Below are 23,358 nucleotides of genomic sequence, written 5' to 3'. Positions count from 1 at the left end.
GCTCTCTAGTTCTGAGAAATTTCCTTGTATTCATTTGATTTTCTCTTCTCCATTTTCTGTTCTCTTGTCTTAGAATTTCTATTAGTCAGACATTAGACCTTTTGGATTGATCCTTGAAAATTTCTCTCTTCCACCATCCATCCCTTTGTCTCTTCATCTATTTATTGAAAGACTGCTCCAATTTCATCTTCTAAACCTTTCATTTTTTATTATCAAGAATTCTTTTTGGTAAACCTGAAGTATAGATCAACTATACTTCAAAAAAATTCATTTTCTTCTCTAATTGTTCCTTTATTCCTAGCATCTTGTTCTTGTTTCAGAGATGCAACACCTTCTCTTACTGATCAGAGGATCTAAAGTTATAGTTATTTTGAATTGTCCCTTCCAATTCTCTGGATCTGTTTTGACTTTTATGTTAGTGGCTTCCCTTAAATGGCTGGGATTCTTGGCTGTTATGTTCATATTTAAGAATAAAAGGCCAAGGATGCAGAGCAACTAGAATTCTCATACGCTGCTGATGGGAATGTAAAATGGTACAACCACTTTGCAAGCATCTTGGCAGTTTCTTTAAAATGTTAAAAATATACATACCATACCACTGGAGCCACACCTAAGTATTTACCTAAGAGACATGAAAGCTATCTCTACACAAAGACCTGTATATGAATGCTCACAGTAGCTTTATTTCTAATAGCTAAAAACTGGAAAAAAAAAATCCCGAAGAGTATATACTGTATAAATACATTTATTAAAATTCTAAAATGTATAACCTGGGACTTCCCTGGAGGTCCTATGGTTAAGACTCTGCACTTCATCTGCAGGGGGCACGGATTCGATCCCTGGTCGGGGAACTAAGATTCCACATGCCACACAGGGTGGCCAAAAAATAAAAATAAAATAAAATGATGCATGTTAAAAAAAATTGAAATAAAATAAAATGTATAAACTTAATTTATAGTGGTAAAAAGCAGATCAATGTTTGCCTGGGGACAGGGCTGGGAAAGTAGGGGAGGAAGAGAGGGATTGCTAAGGGACACAGGAAACCTTTAGAGGTAATGGACACGTTCATTATGTTGATTATAGTGATGGTTTCACCTCATCAAAAATTATACTCTTTAAAAAATGTTCACAGTTTATTTTATATTAATTATGCCTCAAAAATTGTAAGAGAGGGCTTCCCTGGTGGCCCAGTGGTTGAGAGTCTGCCTGCCGATGCAGGGGACACGGGTTCGTGCCCTGGTCCGGGAGGATCCCACATGCCGCGGAGTGGCTGGGCCCATGAGCCATGGCCGCTGAGCCTGCGCGTCCGGAGCCTGTGCTCCGCAACGGGAGAAGCCACAATGGTGAGAGGCCCTCGTACCGCAAAAAAAAAAAAAAAAAATTATAAGAGAAAGGGAGCAGGAGGGAGCAGGAGGGAGGGAGAAAAAATAATCCAAAATAAAAGTGGCTTTTAGGGCTTCCCTGGTGGCGTAGTGGTTGAGAGCCTGCCTGCCGATGCAGGGGACACGGGTTCGTGCCCCAGTCCAGGAAGATCCCACATGCCGCGGAGCGGCTAGGCCCGTGAGCCATGGCTGCTGAGCCTGCGCGTCCAGAGCCTGGGCTCTGCAACGGGAGAGGCCACAACAGTGAGAGGCCCGCGTACCGCAAAAAAAAAAAAAAAAGTGGCTTTTAAAAAAATGAGGTGCTTAAAAATGAACTGAAAACTGTGGGGCTGGCATGTATGTATGTAAGAGGGCCTTTTTATTATTCAGTATGTATACTGTTTCCAGTGTGGCACTCACTCGTCTCTATACTGTTATACTGTGCCTACTATCTCTAACGTCAAGTGCCTCTCTGGGTAAATTTCTCTCAAGTTGGCAAACCTTTTCTATAAATGGCCAGGTCTTTGTTGCAGCTACTCAATATTGCCATTGTAGCCTAAAAGCAGCCAGAGACAATATGCAAACGAAAGATCTGTGGTTGTATTCTGACAACATTCACGTAATCAGGCAGCAGGCCAGATTTGGCCCAGGTACAGGCCAGATTTGAGCCCATAGCTTGCTGATCCCTGCTCTACAGAATCATACTGGTCTTTCCATCTTTGAAGAACTGATCAATTTCTCTTCAGAAGTCATGGCTATAAAACGATTTATACCTAAGGGAGACAATTAATCAAGTAAAAAGAAGAAAGCAAGTCATGAAGAGGGGATACTGGAAATTTTGTAAGTTGTAGATAACCTTATCAGCTATTAACAGCAGATGAGGCTCAGGGGCAGTACCTCTGACAATTTGCAAACACTGTCGCATCTGATGAACTCACATCTGGGATAAACAGAAATCAGAGTAAAAAGTATGTGTCTTCAGAAGTTTATATGACAGATGTTTATAAATGACTTCTGTTACTGTCGTCTACCTTGACTTCAGTTGGGGGTTTTGGGTGTGAGTAATAGTCTCGAAATTTCACTCCAGATGAAAAAAATCAAATAGACATTCAATGGAAGAGGTGAACTTCTGAATAATATGCTAAAAAAAAAAAGACTGCTACCTCATTCTTAATTAAAAGAAAGTGATGGATTAACTCAAAATCTTCATAAATCTGTCTTAAATTCACGACCAACTTCTACAATCTGTAATAAATGAGGCACACTCAGAAAAACGAATTTCAATTTCTGTCGACTAATACACTCCCCAATTTTACTCAATTCTTTTCCTTCAGGAAATACAACATTTCAGGGTGAGTTTATCTGTGCCTCTTGACTCCATAGGAAAGGTGGTGTTAATTTCTTCTCCAATCACTGTATTAGATGACAGAAGCCCTAGATAAAACGAGATCAGCAATAATCATTCACTGCTCATAGGAGAGGTAACTTCAGAACTGATCTCTACCTTTAGTGTTCTTCTTGGTCAAAATGATATAATTTATTTTGGCAAAAGCAAGAGAGTTTTTTTTTTAAAGGTGACGGAAGTGGGAGTGGGAGAAAAGGTAACAAACACAACAGTTGATTTCTAGGGCCTCATTTTTCAGAGCAAAGGAATATTTGGTGCTTAACTGACAGACACTAATAATCACTCTGTCATTTTCAGACAGAGCTAGTATGAGAGAGTTTACCCAATCCCTGCTGATTCACACAAACATTTGTGTCCTGAACTTAGAGTAAATCAACTTTGGGGAACTTGTCTTCTGTAAAGATAATTTTGCACGGCAGCCTCTCATCTAACCAGCTACCATATGAAGACAATAACTCAAGAGTAAACTTCTTTTTTCTGTCTGGTTCTCTGTTTAAAAAAAAGGAAATGAAGGAATCTGTGATTTGGCCTGTCATTTACAGTGTTCAACCTTTTAAAAACCTGAAATCCATGAATACCATTGGGTTTGATAAACTCTGGCTTTCCTGAATAATGCAGGTGGGTGAAGGTATTGTTAGCCAAGGGATATCAGGCTGCTATGCTTCAAAGGCATAGACTATTTATATATATGTGTATATATATATATATATATATTTTTTTTTTTTTTTTTTTTTTTTGCGGTACGCGGGCCTCTCACTGCTGTGGCTTCTCCCATCGCGGAGCACAGGCTCCGGACGTGCAGGCTCAGCGGCCATGGCTCACAGGCCCAGCCGCTCCGCGGCATGTGGGATCTTCCCGGACTGGGGCACGAACCCGTGCCCCCTGCATCAGCAGGTGGACTCTCAACCAATGCGCCACCAGGGAAGCCCTAGACTATTAATATTAATAACCTGACAATGATAGTTTACAGACAATTTTTTAATTTTTAAATATCAAAAAACTTTAAAATAATTTATAGTTCACATTTGAAATAAATTACATTATTTTCTGTATTAGATTTAACCTTACAATAATATACTACTTTAGCGAACAGCAAAATTACTTTTGCATTCCTTGCCCTAAAGCAGGTTGCTAGGTAGGGTGGCAAAGGGAAACCTTTCTAAAACAATCCACAAAACCAGTAACAAGCACTAAGGCCTCACACATCTTTCAAATATACATTATAATTAACTTATATTAGTAGAGAAAACTGTTATAGATGGAGAGAGACTTTGTTGATTGCCTTTTCAAATCCATTATTCTCCATCTCTTCTGTTTCCTTGCTAACAAAAACTAATTTCGTTTGTGTATCTAGTGTCCAAATGTTTGAGAGGCGAATCCTCAGCTCCAGGATATAAATCAGTCTTGGACCCCACTATTCCTGCCAGTCACTACTTTAGACATTGGCATGTGACAAAACTGTAGTCAATGAGATGCAAAGTCTGTTGAATGACTTCTAATTAAGTTTTTCCTTGCTCTGAAGAAGAGACATATAAGAAGAACCGGGAGGATGTAAAGCCTGGAGCTGCAGCAGCAATCCTGTGACAACAAGCAACGTTTGCTGACTCACTAAGGGTGAGAAAGCAGAAAGATGACCAGAACATGTGTTCTGATGGTGTTGCTGAGATGCTGAACTGGAAAACTCTAGCAACTTCTTATTAGGTGAATCAGTAAGTCCACTTATTATTTTAGCCACTTTTAGTTGGATGCTCAGTTACGTGCAGCTAAAAGTATAGGAACTGATGTAATTATAATGCCCATATTACAGATGAGGAAATCAGTTCAGAGAAATTCAATAGGCAAGACCAGTAAATACACACAGACTAGAACACACAGACTAGAATGTACTGCTTTTCTTTGACAAGTGTTGTTTAAGTATCACTGTGTGTGAAGCACTAGGTATACACTGGATTTTAAGGATGAAAGGAACACAGTACTGAGGGACTCACAATCTGGAAGGGAGATAAGCATACAAACAAATAATTAGTGAAATGTGATAAAAGCAACAGAGCAATGAACTATCAATTCACAAGAGAACACATTTAACAATGCCAAGAGACTTTAGGGTGGGTATATCCAGGAGATGACAAACTTTTATTCTTTAGTGATTTAAATTTCAGAAGACAACTTCCTGTGACTCTATAATTATTTTTTAAAGTTTTTAAAAAACAGTTCCAAAGAAACACATATAACCTCATAAATATTATGTTGAACAAAATAAGCCAGACAGAAAATAGTACACCCTATTTGATTTCACATAGGCAAAATTAACCAAGGCTATTATAAGTCACAATAGTGGTTTCTCTGGTGGAGGGCGGTAGTGAGTTGAAGAAAGCACGTAACCATTTCTGTAGTGATGGTCATGTTCTGATACTGATATGGGTGCTAGTTACCTGGGTGTTTCAGTTTGTAAAAATATATTTGAGCTGTATGTACATATATATAAATATATACATATATATGTAGTTTTTTGTATTTATACTATATTTCAATGTTTTAAAAACAAATTTAAAAACAATATACAAAGTTAAAAGTGCCAGCTTCCTCAGTCACCTCTTTTGAATCCCACTTCTTAGAGGTAATCACTGTTAACAGCTCCACGTAAATAATTCTAGATAGTCTAGAGTTTTCCCATGTATTTCCAAGTATAAATGACCATGAATGCATATATACAAACATGGTTTTTAAATATTTTGTATTTTAAATAATGAATCATATTGTACATCTGTTTTATAATTTGCTTTTTTCACCTTCCATTCATCTTCCTATTCAGTTAAGTACCTCATAATATGCATATTCAGCTCTTATGTATTACTTGCTAATTGCACCCTGATTTATTTGTAGTTATTTTCAATTTTTGTGCGGCTATTTCTGAGCCACAATGCCCTAAAAATTAGCTTACTGGGTCAAAGGGTAGAAGGTAACTCCAGGTTTGCTCTAAACAAAGAATATGGGAAAGAACATCCCAGGTCAAAGAAACAACGGAGCATGACCAAGAAAATTAAGTATGTGGAAGTCTGGAGGAAAAGGTATGTATGAGTTCGGTGAAGAGGCAGGCATGGACAAGATAACGAGGGGTTTTCTGAGCCATCATAACGAGTTTCGACTTTTCCCTACAGTACAAGGGAAGGTGAGCTACTGACTGAAGGATCTCAATCAGGAAAGCAACATACAAGGGTTTTACTTTAGATCATCCTGAAAATAGCGGCAAGGCTGAATCAGAAGAGATACTAACTGGATGCAAGGCAATGCCATGGAAAGGGAGTAGGAGGGTATGGGCAATGCTGAGGAGCCTGAATAAACAGGACTTTGTAATTATGGATGAGAGACCAAGGGAGAGTGAGAAAGAAGTTCATGATAATTTCCAGGTTTCTGCCTGGTCACTGGATGAATGGGGTATCACTAACCACAAAGGGAAAGAAGGAGAAGTAGAATTTGAAGAGGGATGGATATAGGATTCTGTTTGGAGAATATAGAGCTTTGGGACATCCAATAGGCAGAAGTTGAAAATGCACATCTGTCTGGACCTCAGGTAAGAGAGGAGAAGAGGAATAAAGATTTGGAGGTCAGTGGCATTCAGTGGTGGTTTAAGCCTCAGTTGGTGGTTTAAGGCAGGATATCACCTACAGGGGAAAAACAGAGCAAGATGAAAAGGAAGACAAGGATAAAATACCTACAGAATATTCGTTTTTAAAGGGTAGGCTGAGGAACAACTGCCTGAGAAGGAAACTGAGTAGGTGCATTCACAGAGGTAAAAGGAGAACCAGGAAAGGAAGGTTCTTGGTTCTCTGAAGAAGAAAGTGGTCATTAATATGAAATGCTACAGTTAGTTCAAGTAAGATGAAGTGTGAAAAACTTCCTTTAGATTTGGCAATTATGTTACTGGAAGTTTCTGTGAGCTCAACAGAGTAGAATGAAGATGGAAACTGATTGCAGTGGGGCTGATACAGGACTAAAGAAAAAAAAAACAAATGTAGTATCAAATAGAGCCTGAGTTGAATTATATTTAATAATTTAATAAGTTTAATAATGAAGGGATGGAGGGTAGAGAGAGAGAGGACAATGGCAGAAAGAAATTAAGAAACAAGGGAAGGAATTTTGTTGTTGTTTACAAGAATACCAGGGATGTAAGCATGTTATATAAGGTCAGGAAAAGAAACCTAAAGAGGTACTACAGAAAGAGGTAAGTGATGTAGCAACGATGCAGAGGGCACTGTTTCTAGATATATTACGTTTCCAGATTGCTGGACCCAGGCTCAGTTACTAGTTTATGCTACTTCACTTCATAAAAGTTTTCCTTTCCTGGAACTGTGATAAAGCTGCTCTGAATTGGAACAGAGGTAATAACGTTATTGAATGTTCTAAAAGCATTAAGTAGGAAACAGTATTGAGAATATTTTTTCCCCAAAAAAAGGTGAATTTAACTATTTGAATGGAAATCTCCTTTTAATGGTAAAATGTCTTAGTATGGACTTTCAACATATTGGGCCACCTTACTAGACTACAAGCTTCTTGAAAGCATAATGAATTAATACATTCAAAAATGCTTGCCTACATATCTACCATCTAGGCTTTGGGGGTACAAACATGATCAAGACACACTCCCTGTCCTCGAGGGAGCTTACAAACAGATAATTACAATACAACACAATAAGTACAAATAAGAGAGGCAGGCATAAACAACATGAGTACACAGAAGACGGATCTCTAACTCTGCCTGGAGTGTGGACAAAAGTCAAGGGAAGCTTTAGAGGATCTTTAAAGGATAAGCAGGAATTTACCAGGAAAAGAGGAAAGAGAATTTCAGCTGTAGAGAACAGCATGTACAAGCGCATGAAGTCTTTAGAGAGTCCAGTGAATAAAGGTGACATCAGAGAACTTATGGGGTATGTATGGCAGGAAAGGATGCAAGAGAAGCGATCAAGAATGAGTTGCCAGGGGCTTCCCTGGTGGCGCAGTGGTTAAGAATCTGCCTGCCAATGCAGGGGACACGGGTTCAAGCCCTGGTCCAGGAAGATCCCACATGCCGCGGAGCAACTAAGTCCGTGTGCCACAACTACTGAGCCTGTGCTCTAGAGCCCACGAGCCACAACTACTGAGCCCATGAGCCACAACTACTGAAGCCTGCACGCCTAGAGCCCGTGCTCTGCAACAAGAGAAGCCATTGCAATGAGAAGCCTGTGCACCGCAATGAAGAGTAGCCCACGTCTGCCGCAACTAGAGAAAGCCCGCGGTCAGCAACAAAGACCCAACCCAGCCAAAAATAAATAAATTAATTAATTAATAATTAATTTTTTTAAAAAAAGAATGAGTTGCCAAAGGTGTCAGGGTTAATGAGCTTGCACATCTTTTAGGTGATGACCAGTCACAGTGAAGTAACAGTGTAAGGTTTTCATTCTCAGCATCTCCCATGGGCCTAGGACCATGCCTTTCACCACAGAAAACTTTCAACAAATGGATATGGCACAAACAGATGAGTCAGAATCTTAGAATGATAAAGAAATTTGAAAAGAACATAGATCCCAGGGAGAAGGGAATAAATTAGAAGGAACTGATTATTTAAAAGCACAAATTAATTTACTGACACAGTGGAAAGGTAGAGTCAGAATTATACTGGCTAAGGCCCTGTTAAGCATTTGTTGTGTACACCACCTACCACCCAAGAATTAGATTAACGTTTTCCAAAGAGTCAAAGTGAAGAGTCCCTAAACACAGGGCTACAAACTTGGGCTTTGACTAGATTTTCATAGCTTGAAGCAATTGCTCTCTGTTAAGTGAGAGATGAGTAAAGAGGAAATAAATACAGTAGATACCAGTAGCCCAGTGTCAAGACATGCAACACCTGATGATGAGGATTAAAACTTTCAAACCGAATTTTTTAAGTCACTGCACTTACCAGCACCAAAAATAAATGATTAGGATGACCTGAGAAGATTACTCTAACCTACTCAGCTAGCAGACTGTTTCACTTGGTACAAGTCACCCACTTAACTCGATTTCCTCCACCATATTCAGATAAACTGTCCCACAATAACATGGCACAATATTATTAAAATATGAGTTCCTTCATCAAGCTTTTCTGTCTTAAAGAGACAATCAAACCTTTGACCAGGAGATTACAACTACCGGCCATAGAGACAACTGCACTCTGAGAATAAAGGTTAAACAGACCCTGGAGATAACGCAGCACTGGGAACCACAGTCACATCAGAGGCATACAACCTTTCAATCTTCAGAACCTTTATGTTCCTGCCTTGTCTTTCTGAGCCCTTCTTTCGTCTCATCTTGGTTTATTATAAGACAACAGGATTTCACCAGGAGGAATTTGAAATAATACATTTCCTGTATTTGATGCAAGGGAGAAGGAACATATGCACACAAGAGTCAGTAAACTCAACAAACATCTGGACCAATGGTTTCACATAAATAGTGTGCAGGAGGGGATAAACTAGATTAAATCCTAGGAACTCCTAAACTTTAGATAAAGATGAGGTCAGACTCCCATTATAATTCAAGGAACTCTAAGAAAATAACAATTCTAAATTCTAATGTGACATGTCAATCACACTAGTTTGGTTATGAATGAGAGAGGGTAACTTTCTGTGGTTACTGGTATCAGAGGCTGGAGACAGCCATGTATCAGGTTACCAATATGAAACTACAAGAACTAATTTACTTACATGACTCCAAGGCAATGGAGCTTAAAGGCAATGTAATTATTTTGCCTAATGTACTATTTCAAAAAATATGTGATAAAGGTCCACACAGTAATTTAAGAATATAATTTACTAAATAAAACTGAACAAATAGTACAGTGATCTGGATTCTAGTCGTGAATCTGATACAATTAATTATCTAATCGTGGCTAAGTCACAAATAGTCCATGTCCCAGTTTATGTATTACAATGATGTACTCATGACTGAGTTAAATGTGAAACGTTCTAAGCTCCTTAAAAAAGTAGTACTTTACTTATAAGACGAAGGTATTACATATGAGATGAAGTTAACCACCATGACCAAAGCTAACAATTTCCATTTAAATAGAACTTACCTCCAAAAATATTCAGTACACTCGATACATGTTCATTAACTCTTAAAAGGCATTATTCAAACATTTCATAACTAAGGAAACAGATGTATTAAATTACTTAATAACTCAAAATCTTATCAACAAGTCTGTGACAGAGTAAGGAACAGAATCAAATTCTCAGTGTCCCCCTCCCCCCCCCCCGCCCCACACCCAGTCCACTGTTCAAGTCACCTATTTAGCTTAAATTATATTGTTCTATGTATCAGAAACATAATTAGTTATGGCAGGAACAGAAACTTCTCTCCCAAAGGCTTCAGAATCCATTTTACTAAAATATGTTCAAATTTTAAATGAGAATGGTTCCATGAACGGCAACTATTTATTAAACCCAGAAAAGTATTTCATCTTGTATTAGGTTGAGCAATCTGTAAGGAATAGAGACTATGATTTTTAAACACAGAGTCAGAAAAGCAAACCAGGAGCAAAGACCAAAGACTATGATGAGGTCTACCTCTCTCAAAAGGATTAAGAAATATAGAGGAAAGGGTGAAAGAAAAACAAAACCCAAAATCAAAAGGTAATTCTATGGAATACTACGGAATATTTGTACCATGGACAAATGGCATGAAAACTATACCTTCAGGTAAGCATCAGATACATATTAATCCATCTTCCAAATTAGCAAAGTGCTTCCCCGCCAGTCCCCCCCGCCAAGGTATCTCTTGGGGAAGACTTGTTACTCTCATATACGCTGTTTATCTGATACAGCCTTTTCTGGAGACTATTTAGAAATAAGTAATAAAAGTGTTTTTTTTTTAATATTGTAAAAGTTTTTTTATACACTTTGACCAAGCATGGTAGATGGATTATTGCTTTCAACTCTTCATATTCTCTCTGTCATAAAATTATACATTCACACCCTTTGTCATGTAATTTTGCAAGGCTTGGCCACATGGTTTGTTTTGCCTAATGAGACTTGATGTCAGCAGAGGCTTAAAACATGTTCTGGTGGTTTGGCTTATTTCTTACACTCTGGTGATAAACCATGATATGACTACACCCCAGGTAGCTGCTGCCCCTTCATGATAGGCCTCAGAACAAACACATTTAGAGGAGATCTAACCCAACCTACAGCCTGAGGCAGGCCAACCAACCCACAAACTGAAGGAGATTTGCCTGGCCAAGCCCAGCCTAGATGAGAAGGATCTAGACCCAGTGTGAAAATAAACCCTTAGTGTTGTAACTCAATAAAACACTGGTTTGTTATGCAGAACTGTTATGGCAATAGCTGACCAATACACCCAATAATCTCACACCTGAGAATGTATCCTGGGGCAATTAGATAGAACAGATTCACATATATAGGGTGAATCTATCATAGCAACATTTATAAACAACAAAAAACTGAAAACATTCTATCATCAAACAATAGTGTGAATAGTTAAATAAGTTATGATCTAGCCAGACTATTAAATATTTAAAGCTATTAAAAATTATGTTCTTGGGACTTCCCTGGTGGTCCGGGGGTTAAGACTCCACGCTCCCAATGCAGGGGGCCCGGGTGAGATCCCTGGTCGGGGATCCCGCATGCATGCCACAACTAACAGTTCGCATGCCGCAACTAAGAGCCCGCATGCCGCAACTAAAAGATCCCACATGCCGCAACGAAGATCCCGCGTGACACAACTAAGACCCAGTGCAGCAAAAACAAATTAATTACTTAAATTAAATAAAATTGAAGAAAAAAAAAAGAACTACGTTCTTAAAGAACACACAAAAATGTATGATAATGTTCATAATATTTAAGTTTAAAAAGTATAAAAAGCAAGATGCACTGTTTAAAAAATATCTACAAGTAGAGAAAAAGATCAGGTAGATAAAATAATTCTTTTAAGAAGTACAAATGATTTTCTGTGCTAAATATTATTTTATGCTAAATACTATACTTGGAATAAAGAAGTATATAAGTATGTTCCCTGACTTCTTGAAACTAACAGTCTAGTGAGGAAGACAGATATTAAAAAATAATAATCATATATATGTAATTATAAATTGTGATAAAATATTGTGGTAGAAATTGCTAATTATCCCCAGTATTTATTTCCCCCTTCTTGCTCAGTACTAGAGTCACTGAATTTTATCGGCCCATGGCCACCTGGAATGGACTATACTTCCCAGCCTTCCTTGCTCCTACTTGGGGCCATGCGACCAAGTTCTGACCAATGGGATCTAATTGGAAGTGAGGCATGCAACTTCCAGTAAACATCCTTAAAAATAAAGGGCTTGCTTTCCCCCTTCTTACCAGATGGAGCAGCTATTTTGGACTATCATGTGGAAGCTTCATGCTGAGAATGGCAGAGCAATAGAAGAGGAGGAGCCTGGGTGCCCTGGCACTGTGGAACCAGTGTCACCAGCCTTATTACACCTACAGAGCTTTCACATGAGACAGATAAAATTCTACCTGGTTTAAGTCATTTTCATTTTGGGTTTTCAGTCATCCACAGCTGAACCTAATCCTAAATGGCACAGCTATGAAGGAAAGATGAAGGGTTCGATGAGAGATTATAATAGAAACTGTTGGTTTTGACAGGAGGAAGGGGTTTCAGGGATAGGTCCTCTGAGGAAGTAACTTTTAAGTTGCAACCCACCTGATGCCTGGCCAGGAGAGCACCAGGTGAAGGGAGGTGGGGTGGCAAACCCCTCAAGGCGGGGGAAATCAAAGATGAAACGACTATGGCCTAAGCCTGAATCTCAGTAGGAATAAGCAACAAACTGGGATGTTAAGATTGCTTCTACAATGAATGAATTAGAATGAAAGCAGAGCACTAAAGCAAGCAAGTGCATTGGCTCCAATATTAGAATATCCGTTACGACAAGCAAAGACCACATATACATGTCAGAAGTGAGAGGGGAAGGGTGCAGAATGAGAACAAATGCTATTAAAGAAATTAATAGTTGCTTCTACACTTCAGTACTACTAAGTGTTTAAAATAGTTGGATTCTCTGATTAGAGTGGTTCATAAACCATAAGGAGAATGTGATTAGATTTTTAAATGCTAATCCTCCCTGGAAAAGACAAGAATTCGGTGTTAAATTTTTTTTTAAATAATTGTTTCTTGTCTATTTCTGATTATAAAAAGGAAATCTATTTATTGTGGACAATGTAGCAAATATACATAAGACTATAAAGAAAAAATAAACTACCTGTAAATCATCACTTCGCAACAACATTTTATGCTGACGCTGGTTTGTTTTTTTTTTTTTTTTTTTTTTTTTTGCGGTACGCGGGCCTCCCACCGCCGTGGCCTCTCCCGTTGCGGAGCACAGGCTCAGGACGCGCAGGCTCAGCGGCCACGGCTCACGGGCCCAGCCGCTCCACGGCACGTGGGATCCTCCCAGACCGGGACACGAACCCGCGTCCCCTGCATCGGCAGGCGGACTCCCAACCACTGCGCCACCAGGGAAGCCCCTGACGCTGTTTTTATACACTTATATGCCTACATACATATATACACACAATACACAAAAATGGGACTGTAATGCATATGAAGTTGCATGTGCTTTTTCATTTATTTTACCATAAGTGCATTCCTATGTCATTAAAACATTTTTGAAACCATGATTTTTAATGGCTATATAACATATAATTTATTTAGCTAATCAAGTCTGGGTTAAAACTGTCAACCACAAGGACTTCCCTGGCGGTCCAGTGGCTAAGGCTCCATTCTCCCAATGCAGGGGGCCCGGGTTCGAGCCCTGGTCAGGGAACTAGATCCCACTAGCCGCAAGTAAAGATCCTGCCTGCCGCAACTAGGACCTGACACAGCCAAATAAATAAATAAATAAATATACTTTTAACGTTTAGAAAAAAACCTGTCAACCACAAATTAAAGCCCTGTGGGTCAAGAAGATGACTTCAAAAACTGCCATGGGGAGCTTCTGTTCAGAAATCTCAAATTACAGGGTGAAAGCACTGGAACTATCTAACAAGAATTCATTGAAATTCACTGAGTTTTAGCCATGAAGGATGCTTAATAAAGACTATATTTTCCAAAATGGAGTGCACCATTTTGTAATTAGTCTTGAGGAAGAAACAGAATAAGTATCAAAGACCGAGGTAGCAATAACAAATAAGAACTAATAAGTGCCTACTGTTAGAATTAGTGACTATCTGCAATATTTTATTTTTTAATAAAGCATAATAAGAGAACACATGCTTTTATTATTTCTATAATTAAGTTTTCAAGTGGACGTGGAACAATGATTATAGAAAAATGCACATAGAAAAAGAACGGAAACAAATATGACAAAGGGTTAATAGCTGTTAATTCTTGAGTATGACACTCTTTGAACTTTTCTGTATTTAAATTTTTTCTCACAACCAAAAACTTAATATTAAATTATTAGTCATGCGAGTAAGGTAATTCAGATTTCAGTTATTAAAGTAGAAGGAAAATCAGTAAGTTTTGCCAGAGGCTAAGTAGATCTTTTGAGAAGGAAAAACAAAAAGCTGGGCATACAGCACTAGGAGTTTGTTCTAAAATAAAAGTATTTTAAACAAAATATCAGTGTTCCATGTTGGAAATAGGTCTGAGGAAGGACCAGCTCTTGAATTTTATAGCTGTGCTTCCTTCAAGTACTATCCTACCTAAAAATGATACATATTCTGTTCTATCAAAAAGGTTGTTTCAACAGTTAAGCAAATACTTTAAAAACTGCCAAGACTGCATTTTAGTTTCTGACACTAGCTTTCTTTACTTTGTATACCTAAGATTTTCCTGATGCTACACCCATTTTTTAAAATTCTAGGTTCTAAAATCCAAACTTAGTTCAGATGACAGAGTTTGCCACTTGATGAAACGTCTTACTAAACATAAATGGTTGCAATGTTCTATTAAGTGAGGTACCTAGCAGAAAAAAAATTAAAGAATAAAAAGTTACAGAAATAAACCAAATCTTTACATCAGTTCTCATAAAAATTTCAAATAAATGTACATGTTTTACAATTGCCCCATTTTCCCCAAATGTAGCCTTAGGTTGTCTTAACTTTGTGACAACATCCCCTATCCCCTACTCCACTAATCAGTTCTCACCTTCTTTCCCTGCTAGAACACGTGAATTTTTCAGCAAAAGTGACTCATTCATTGGCATCTTGTCAAACTAACCCTGAAATTTTAAGGAGGCTCAGTGCTAACAGAATTTTAAAGCTAGAACATTTTCACTAACACACATCATTTTGACTTCAGAGAAATGAATCACTTTCAGAGCCAAATACGTCTAACAAACTCTGTTTATATTTTTCCTTACAAATTGTTCTCCACCATGTTACCTCCTCCCAATTTTAGTTTGGCAATTCCATAATCTAAAATACCTCTTATTTCTGAAGAAGACAAGATGGGGGAATGCAGAAGCATTAGAATAGGAGAGGGGAGAAAAAAGCAATTGTTCACTAAGCTTGGAAAAAGATTCTATTCTGAAACATTAATGATGCATATCTATTCCACATAGTTCTCAAAATTTATTTCTCCCCTTAGTTAAATGAAAACACAATACAATACATAATATAAACACAATCAGGAATCTCCAGGAATAAATTACTCTCATTGCTATTATTTCACTAAATAAAAGTTTTTAAAAAACACAAAAATCAATAACTGAGAACTATATAGCTAAAAATCTTCAGTAAGATATCACTAGCGTGAATTATCAATTGCAGATCACCTCATCATTTTGGTTCACACATTCATCTACTCCAAAACCAGCCCTTTTAACCAAAGGGAGAGTGGTAGGGAAGGAACAAGAAAACAAATGCTTTGTCAGATTACCACAGACATTTACTTATAGCTCTATCGATTGTCACACTCCACCTGGTGGCAGGAGCTGCCTGAATTGGCGAAGTGGAGGTCATTATACAAGAAATTCCAAAGAACACTTTCCAGTTGTCCCCGGGGAAAAAAAGCAAGATGTTCTTTTTTTGTCCTATATAGAATATATCTAACAAGGCTCCACCAAAGTTTTTTCACATAATAGTAGGTCAATATCTAACAAAGATTAACATAAAGGAATGACAATAATCAGAATGGGAGATCTACACTTAGAGCAATCTACTTACAACCACTCCACGTTAAGTTAAATGTCATCTCAAGCCTTTAAAACAGGTAACAAGGCACATCCAGCAACTGTAAGATTCTCTATCACATACTCCCACTAACTTTCTCTGCCTCTATTCTCTATGGGTAAACTATAGAGTTTAATTAACACAGTTAACAGCAGCCTGCCACCCTGCTTTTAGATATTTGCCAGTAACATATACCCATGGGATACTCTAGAGACTGATTTCAACCAAAAATAAAAATAGATAAACAGATCTCAAACAAAATTAAAACTGAGTCTGGCTGCCCACACTTATTTTCACACATGAGGAAAAATAGCAGTTCTCCTAGAAGCCTCGAGCAGACATATCTTTAGAACACAATGTTAAAAATATGCCCCCCCTCCTTTTTCCCCTACCTGTTTCTCACTCAAAGCTGTGATTTTGGCTTGAAGTTCATGAAGCTGTTTCTTTAAATCAGCATTCTGATTGGAAAGAAAAAATATCTGTGAGGAAGATATTTCATTTGTTAACAGAAGAGTAGCAAGATGACTTTATGCAAACTGTATTACAAATGATGAAGCAATCTTAAGCATTTAGCCAATCATATTTGTCATGCATTAAACTGTAGTCATATTACCACCACCCAGTGCATAGATCCTAAATGTAGGTTGCTAACACTAGAACAGGGGTAAGCTCCTTTGCAGTTGCAAGAAGTTTTATATTTCAGCATTTTGTACTGTAATACTACTCCTTTCTACTAAAATAGTTATTCTTCATAAGAAGTAACAGTTGACAGAAAACCTAAAGCTCCGCTAATCAGTTGTAAGTATGAACACACTGCATGCTTAACGGCATTATCAGTAAAAAAAAGGTTTTTCGCTGCTTGCCCTCTCCCTTATTTAGTAGAGTACGTTTGTTATTTTAGCCTAGATTTGAAAAGCTGACAGTGCCGCAACTGCCTTAAACACTGCATCATTCAAATTAACATACTGACTACCAGGGCAACTTCTCAGTTCTAAAATGTTAGGAATCAGAAAAGAATACTATGTTAAATGAGATGCACTGAGCATGCTTGTGTTTTACTCACATGAGAGAAAAATCCAAAATTAAAGTTTTCAAAAGCTTAATGTAACACGATCACTAGCAGATTGAATTCCACCCCAATGAGAGACTACTTTTCCTTCGTCCTTTCACATGCAATTCTTTCAATTCATCCTGCCTGGTCTTCTGACAGGGTCCGGGCATACATCCTTCCCTTCACGTTTACTCCACGTGGTCTTTTTTGTGACAGCATGTGATATAAGACCTCTCTAATGAGATCACCCACAAGACTGTCCAGCAACTTACTGCCCCCTCAGATTCTTCACATTAAGACTGCTCTGTTACATGACTGCCAGCTACAGCAGAAATGCTGAAGTTTTCTAACAATATTTCAGTTGCTGATAACAATAGGTTACCATATTAAATATAAAAGAATCTATCCATCTAAGGTCTACTGGCTCTTGGTTCCCTAAACCTAATTTAAATTATAATATATATTAAAAAAAATTAAAATGGAGAAGCTTCTCAAAGAAGTTGGACTGTCAAAGAGGAGTTAAGTGGATATCACTGCCAGCCCTCAGAATCAATGGTTTGTGTTAAAAACACAATAGTTAAGCCACTGGGGGCTAAATTTGTAGAAATGAATATTATTTCCCACTCCCAAAAATCAATCTGCCTCAGTACCATTCTTTAATCCAAGAAGCTATTTTACTTAACTTTACAATGAGGCATGTATGGTATGTTTAACAACCTAAAAAAAAAATGTGTGTGTACATATACAAATATACATATACACACACACACCCCACCATCAATGGGTCTAGGTGTTCTGTGAACAGATTATGAGTAAACAAATGCAAGGGAGAAATCCTGAGAATGTCTGAATAAATACTCTCCATACTTATGACCCACTGTCTAATTGCTGAAAGAGACACTGCCTGAACAATAAATATACTAATTAAAGAAAAGATAAATTTTTAGGAAGATTTCTCTTCAGGGATAGAAAATAAAATGCCTGAGCCAAAAACCCCTATGAGACTTTAAAGAAAAGGTAACACCTGATGAATTACTATATAAGGTTCTTTAAAACCCTCTCTAAGGGCTCTTTCAAAAATGAAATTTTTAAAAATGCTTTTAAAAAATTATTCTAAAATTCTATTCTTAACATAGTGAGATTAAGTACTTAAAAGTTCTATACTATAAACTATGAGAAAATAAAAATGGTTCTGGGCCATATTCAATAATTCTGAGATTACAGAAAGCCTTGCAAACTCTGATTTTGAGTAAGTGCGCTTGTGGAAATGAAATTTAAGCTATATGAAGAGTATTAACTCTCAATTCTTTTTCCCAAAATATTCAAAGCAATTAGCATAAAATAAAAGCAAAATAACAGTAACAAAGATGAAATAATAGCTATATTATAATAGAATGACCGGAGTTTTCTTAATTCTTATAACATGAAGACCAATGTACTAAAAAAAATTGCTGTTACAGATGAGATAGTTTCTAAAACCTAAGTATTGCCTGTATTTTAATATTTTATGGTCACTTTATTTTAAATTATTTTAATTTAAAAATTAAATGAATAAAAGTAGTATTTTACCTGTGGATCCTGCTTCATTTGAGCAACCAGTTTCTGATAATAAAAAGAGAAAAAGAGCCATCAGTCTCACATATAAACTCACTATGGCTAATCAGGCTCAACCCCCAAAATCTAGAGTTTTAAGCCCACACAAAAAAATGAGCAATACCACAATCAGAACAGACCAAAAGCTTCTGTGATCTATATAAAAAGTTAATGAAACACTCCTCTTAATAATAAAAAAAAATTCAAACTATCGCTTTATATTTGAAATGAAGAGCTTCCTGCCTTTAAACAAATCTGGAGATGGGCTGGGGGAGGGGAGCTTTTAAAAGACAATTTAAATAAGCTGAATGCTCCAAAAGCCAAACATCCCTTTAAAAGGTTGTCATTGTCTAGAGTCCCAAGTAAGTCCTGGAAAGAAGGTGCTCCCATACAAAAACAGGCCTGTTTGTATACAGCGAACAGATTTGGCGAGTCTGTTGGTTTGGTTCACAGAAGGAGCCTAGTGTCAGATGTGACTCTGCCACTGTCCTCTCTGTGGGGGGAGGGGAGATGTACTCAGTGGAGCAGTGATGCTCAGTATTTGAGAGTAAGGAAGCGAAGGAACAGTAATGCAAAATTCTACCTACCTGGGTTCCTGTGGGAAGGAGAGTACTACCAGAATACTGAATGAGAAAGACCTTTACTAGGGAACACATAAGTCCAAAAAATGAAAAACAAAGAAAAATGGATGTCAACTGACCTAACCCAACTTCCAAAAGCATCGCTGCCCAAAGGTAACAATAACCAGGGACAGAAGAATTTGAAGCATAAAGGAATATCAGAAGGCTGAGTCCTAAAAGTATCTAGGAATAAGCTGTTCTCCAAGTGAATTTTTCACATAAATGAAAAATTTGTCCCTCTCTTTGGGTGACAAGACACTTTTAAAGTTTTTAATCGTAGGGACTTCCCTGGTAGTCCAGTGGTTAAGAATCCGCCTTCCAATGCACAGGACATGGGTTCGATCCCTGGTCGGGGAACTAAGATCCCACAAGCTGCGGGGCAACTAAGCCTGCACACTGCACTATTGAACCCGCACTCTGGAGCCCACACACCACAACTAGAGAAGCCCACATGCCGCGATGAAGAACCCACATGCCACAACGAAGACCCAGCACAGTCATAAATAAATAAATAATAGTTTTTAGTCATAAAATAAAACCTTTCTAAAATATATTATATACTTATCTGCCTTATTAAATAGAAAAAAAGCAGCAGTTAATGACACTTAGAGGCATGATTACCTCAATATACTATTCTGCAAACAATACAAAGAGGTCCTTACAATAAAGGCCCCAAACTGCTGTGTTCTAAAGAGTTCTTGTACCTGCATTTGAGTTTTTCAGTCTACTCCTTAATGCCAAGCAGTCAGCTAGCAAATCTTGCTAATATTACTATGCCTCCCTCTAAGAGCCCCTGAACCCCAATTCCAATTTGCTACTTCTGAGCTGCTTTGTGATACACTCAGTGAAGTAATTCTAAGATGAGTGAATAGCCTAAGAAATCCCCCTTGAGTAAAATGTATAATCTTGTGTGACTTCTAACATTTATTCTAGCTTGTCAAAAACCTTACTTCAGGTGGTAAGGTATACATTCTGGATAGCTGAGATTGCCAACCATGTGACCTCCAAATACACAAGGTATATGTTTACTATAGTCTACTTCATATGTGACAGTGGTAACTCTTCTATATCCTGGTCTTAATCTACAAAATAGTAATAACACATATTCCAAGAACTCAATGATAAAGAAACATAAGGTTTTATACATATACATTTTTACTAATGCAGCCTAAAGGCTAGCTACATTCTTCAATGAAAAAAGTCCTTCATTTTCCTTTCTGCTTTTGTCACCAGAGAGTGGAATACTATACTAAAGTTGCCTTTTTAAAGCTGAAAAAGGTTTTCCTCCACGACACTGAAATTTAAAAACTGATAACCAAAGTAAGTCTCTACCTCTGGAGGAAATAAATAAGCCAACTTTTCTACCTATAATCAAGCAAGCTGCATTTCAGACCATTAGAGGCAGGACAGAACAAGCTGGGCAACTTAACTAGACTTTCCAAATCCCTAGTGACTTTAAGGTGATGTTGTGTGTTATCAAAGTGAAGTTACTTTCTATGGTAAGAACGCAGCAATTTTTCATGAGAATATAGTTTAAGGGCTGGCAAACTACAGCCCACAGGCACCCTGCCTTTGTGAATAAAGTTTTACTGGGACACAGTCACACCCATCCATTTATTCACTGTCTATGGCTGCTCTGTGTGTACAGGAGCAGAGTTGTGACAGAGACCATAAATGATGCCCATAGTATAAAATACTTTACCCTCTGGCCCTTTGCAAAAAGTCTGCTAACCTCTGCTTTATACTATTCTCTGTTCCATGTAGAGTAAAAATACTCCAAAAGTTTAAAAAATCTGCATAAGAATAATCAAAAAGGCAATTTCCCAAAAAAGATGAGATGCCCATCACAGGCCATAATTATATGACCATTCATTCAATATCAACCATGTGCATGCACATCACTACTTTTTAAATCATCTCGGTCCATAAAGAACAAAAGGCTACTTCTACCACAGCAATACCAGGTAGTTTCAGGACACACCTTCTATACAGTAAGCTCATTTTCAGCCCTAGTTTCCCTAAGTGGAAATGAGGAAGGGGTGGCTTCTGCCCCAATATTTAGTCAAATGTACAATCTGACTTTGGCCTCAGCCTAATAGCCAGTGCTTACTTTGATGTCATTTCTGGCATCCCTGAACTTGTCATGATCAGTGATCATGTAGGTTACCATGTATCCAATCAGAATAACAGCATCAGATTTACAAGCAAGGCATGTCACTTGGATGTACTGTTAAAACTTTCTTTTTTTTTTTTGGCCATACCGCGCAGCATGCGGGATCTTAGTTCCCTGACCAGGGATCAAACCCGTGCCCCCTGCAGTGGAAACGTGGAGTCTTAGCCACTGGACCACCCGGGAAGTCCCTACTATTAATACTTAAACTTTTTTTAATAGGAAAGGATTCTAAATATAACTGGAGTGAAATATCTTACATACTTTATATGTTAAAACACTATCAACCAACACTGATAAACATAAATAAATGTTTATTACCATACAAACAAAATTTTATATAATAATTACGGATGAATATAAAAGCTATTAATTTTATGCTAAAAAGTAGTTAAATATACAGGAAAATAATTAATGTGAATATTGAGAGTGATATCTTTAGGAAGAATATTATATCCCTTTTGAGTCAATAAATGTAATTTTAAAATTTAAATTAGATTTTTAAACAATAAACGTTAAATTTTTTCATAATTATAATTTTTATAAAATTGGTATGCTTGAATTAAATATATGAAACAAAAGTAATATTTAAGAACTCTAATTTTTAGTAATTTAGTTCAACTTAGATCATGAGTCTTTCAAGAAAAGTCTTATTTTGACTTGTTCACATCTTGTGAGGATGAACTAAAAGCAGAATATTAACTTTGCCATCTCAAAATTTCTTGAGAGGAGGAGTATGTCCAAAAATCACATTATGAGTAAAAACTTCAGTATACATGGTAGTCAATTTAAATATGTCTTGTTATTTAAAATATGCAAGTTAACACAGGGAACTATATTCAATATCCTATGATAAACCATAATGAAAGAGAATATGAAAAAGAATGTGTATATATATGCATAACTGAATCACTTTGATGTACAGCAGAAATTAACACAACATTGTAAATCAACTATACTTCAATAAAATAAATTTTGAAAAATAAACAAATAAAACATGCAAGTTAAGTCACACGAACAAAGTCCCTCAGATGAACCAAAAAACAGAAAAAAAGGAGAGGTTTTTTTTAACACCTTCGCTATACGGAAAAGAATATTTTTAGTTCTTTTGTCTGGAAGAGAAGTCAGGAATATTTTATTAAAGTTCTCAAAAATATTACCAATGAGTTTGTTGAGTAGTAATAAAAGGCAAATAACATGACTCTTGGACAAGTGACTGAAAAACGATTAAAAGCTCTACTAAAAATCAGAGATAGCCTGTTTATTAATTTAGCCATTACTAATAACATGATGTGGGAGAAGCCATGAATGAAACATACCTGGTGAACCTGAATTTCCACTTTAAGAGCCTCCTGTAGAGTCTGCAACTCCATCCTCTACCTTCTCCACTTTTTCTTATGTCTGCTAATTCTATAGTTTCTTCAGCCTCTGTTTAAAATAACAAACTCCTCTTCTTACTGCAGCTGTAGAGATCATAAAATGTTTTGGATCATTATGTTGGGTATAAAGGAAATATACGTTAGATAAAATAAATTACATTAGTCGAAATATTTCGTCGACTAAACATAGGGCAAAAAATTTCCCCAAACAGATTTCTTTCCAAAATGAGTAGTTTTTTCTGAATTGGCACCAAAACTTTCTGGGTTTTATTCTCTGAGCATTCCTCTAGAAAACACTTCAAATAAGTAAGAAATGGGAAAAAATGAGTTTAATCTGATCATGAAAACAGCTAAGCACTTACTAGATGCTCAGCACCACGCTAGATACTACTTTCTGAGGATACAGAGCTGAACAAGACCTCTTCTGTCCTGGATGCGTTGGGAGTCTAGTGGGGGAGAGGACAACCATCCAGGACATGCTGTTCTTAGAAAGAGACACATAACAACATGATCATACATTTTTAACCATCACACAGAGTGAACTGGAGAGTTCAGGATCTCTCAGAGGTTAAAGAAGGCCAGAGTACTCTCA

At 37.3% G+C, this 23,358-nt stretch overlaps 1 protein-coding gene across 10 annotated transcripts in view; it reads right to left on the bottom strand.

Annotated features, from left to right (window-relative positions):
- PHF21A (PHD finger protein 21A) overlaps positions 1-23,358 on the bottom strand; it is a 195,422-nt gene that overhangs the window by 134,014 nt on the left and 38,050 nt on the right. For all 10 annotated transcript variants that reach the window (XM_082627639.1, XM_082627634.1, XM_082627635.1 and 7 more), the window contains 3 exons: positions 22,707-22,850; positions 18,574-18,606; positions 16,346-16,411 (listed from right to left, as the gene is read on the bottom strand). In XM_082627639.1, the coding sequence (XP_082483765.1) occupies positions 16,346-16,411; positions 18,574-18,606; positions 22,707-22,760 (153 nt within the window). In that variant the 5' untranslated portion in view covers positions 22,761-22,850. The remainder of the gene's footprint in view (positions 1-16,345; positions 16,412-18,573; positions 18,607-22,706; positions 22,851-23,358) is intronic.

The sequence above is a fragment of the Mesoplodon mirus genome, assembly GCF_964341445.2.
Source record: "Mesoplodon mirus genome assembly, chromosome: 7".
NCBI lineage: Eukaryota > Metazoa > Chordata > Mammalia > Artiodactyla > Ziphiidae > Mesoplodon > Mesoplodon mirus.
The sequence above is the reverse complement of the archived record's forward strand: the minus strand, read 5'-3'. Positions and strand labels throughout refer to the sequence as shown.